Source organism: Penaeus japonicus, unplaced genomic scaffold, assembly GCF_977035675.1.
Source record: "Penaeus japonicus unplaced genomic scaffold, GWHDUDI00000001_assembly GWHDUDI00000037, whole genome shotgun sequence".
In the NCBI taxonomy this organism is placed as follows: domain Eukaryota; kingdom Metazoa; phylum Arthropoda; class Malacostraca; order Decapoda; family Penaeidae; genus Penaeus; species Penaeus japonicus.
Genome location: NW_028234439.1, coordinates 20,862,479 through 20,864,978, shown reverse-complemented (window position 1 = coordinate 20,864,978; position 2,500 = coordinate 20,862,479). Strand labels below are relative to the sequence as shown.

Sequence of the window (2,500 nt, the reverse complement as noted above, 5' to 3'; positions counted from 1 at the left end):
TATACATAATGACATAAACATTATAGTTACTATCAAGGGTAATCATAATAAAATTACGATTATTCCCTCTCGCAGTTATGATATTACTGTAAACATCATTTACACTATTAACAAAGTACTTCTGAATTCGCATCTGGTTATGATAACTATAACCACATATTTTTCCTCCTGACAAAAACCCCGGTTATTATAGATATCTTAGCCATTAACGATCAAAAGCATCAACAAAACAAAGAAAATCATACCACAACCACAATGTCTTGCAAGATAAACACTAAACCACAACAACGAAGGGTCCTAATAGACTTGATATCAAACAAGGAAACCAAAATTTTGCGGGGAATAATCCATATATTTTTTACTGATAAGGATTCCAGTTTGATTCGCAACGTCAAATCCTGACTTGAGTTTCATTGCATAAACATCAATGCAACATGAGACGAACAAGTTGCTTACCTGACTGAGAACCTGCTGTGGCTGGTTGATGTAGCTGAAGAGGATGTGCAACACACGAGGCTGGACGCATCTTGCACAGTCCGAACTCCTGTTGCAAGTGAAGAAGGGAAAAAAAGGGAGATAGAGAGACAAGTAGATAGAATATGGGGGATGGAAATAGAGATTGGAAGAGATAATTACAATAGAACAGGTAATAACTTCAAGAATCTTGATAATATATGATAATGAAATGATATAATAATATAATAATATAATGATACAATATCATAATACTAACATGAACATCAACCTAAACAGTGATACACAACGAAGCATGGATATGAAAAAATATATATGATTGATAGTGGTGATGGCATTAGTCATCTAACGCACCGGTATTTTATTCACATGCGTATGAATAATCGCACAATGAACTTTTTAAAATTATTTCCTTTTTTTTATTTTTTTATTTTATTTTTTTTTTATTCATAGGATGAATCATCTGTCTGCTTTTATAGCGTCTATTCGGTCTTTTATTTTCATTTTTTATTTCCCCATTTGATATAATTCATTCTCTCTTTTTTATTTTTTATTTTCTTTTATTTTATTTTATAAGTCATTAATTTCCACTTTATTTTCTTTTTCAAACAATTATGATTTTGAGAGTAATAGTTGTAATAAGGGTGATTTTTAAGCAGATATCATTGGTAATGATGATAATTATAATTCGTTAGATAATGATAGTTATACTTGAGAAAGAAGGATGATCTTAATGATAATGGAGATTAGGATTATTATATTAAGGGTAAGATATTAAGGAGGATAAGTAAAATGGAGATTAATGGTGATGATTCTAGTGATGGTGGTGGTTATGGTGATAATGATGGTGATGGTGATGATGATGGTGGTGATGATGATGATGGTGGTGGTGATCATGATGGTGATAATGATGATGGTAGTGGTGATGATGATGATGATGGTGGTGGTGATGATAATGGTGATGATGATGATGATGATGATAATGATAATGATAATGATAATGATAATAATAATAATAATGATAATGATGACGATAATGATGATGTTAATGATAACGATGACGACGATAACAACAATAACAATAATCATGATATTTATAAACAAAACCTAAAAATGAGACGGAAATACAGCTACAGATGTGGCATAAGAGACACAAACCCCCATTCGCGGTGTTAATTAGCATCTGCCTCTCCCACCATGAAGTCAATCCTGGGCGCAGCTGCCGTGGGCGCCGGAGCGAATCAAAGCTGTGATTCAGATCTCTGGGCGTCGAAGGAAATCAAGAGCTGTAATTCGCGTCTCTGGATTTCGCGTAATAACTGTATAAATTCGCTTCCAGGGAGGACAACTCGACGAATACGTGTGGTTTGCTGTTTTGCTTGATGTGCATGCAATTGCGAAAATGATTATGTGTATAGGGAAAGAAGGAAAATTGTTCATGTGTCTGTTTATTGTATTTGTTTGTTTACGACTGTATCTATTTATCGGATTTTTCTATCTATCTTTAGGTAGGTATCTATTTATTGGATTTATCTATTCATCTGTCAATATGTATCTAGTTATCTATCCATCTATCTATCAATAAAGGCCAGTGAAATATAACCAACATAACAAAGCTTATCGCTTCATATAAAGTAATTTTCACCTATCATAAAAAAACAGCGTATGACATACCATACGGATTATCAGTATAAATACCCCCCCCCCCAAAAAAAAAAAAACAATAATAAAAATAACGACAAAAAAAAAAAAAAAAAAAAAAAAAAAAAAAATAATAATAATAATAATAAAAATAAGTAATTAATAAAATATATATAAATATATAAATAAATAAAAGATAAATACAAAATAAACTTTAATCTTCCTCCTTCATCTCACAGACTCCCATCTTCAGCATCCAAAATCACTCCTGACAATATTTACCTTGCGAGGAATCTCCAACCGCTTTATTTCATCTGGTTTCCTCCTTCCTCCTCCTTCCTTCCTCCTCCTTCTTCCTCCCTCTTTCCTCCTTCTTCCTCTTTCC

General features: G+C 32.4%; 1 protein-coding gene across 1 annotated transcript in view; it reads right to left on the bottom strand.

Annotated features, from left to right (window-relative positions):
• The window catches only part of LOC122252541 (uncharacterized), a 34,830-nt gene that overhangs the window by 1,337 nt on the left and 30,993 nt on the right, over positions 1-2,500 (bottom strand). Inside the window, exon 6 of the mRNA XM_086531992.1 lies at positions 457-544. Within this exon, the coding sequence (XP_086388118.1) occupies positions 457-544 (88 nt within the window). The remainder of the gene's footprint in view (positions 1-456; positions 545-2,500) is intronic.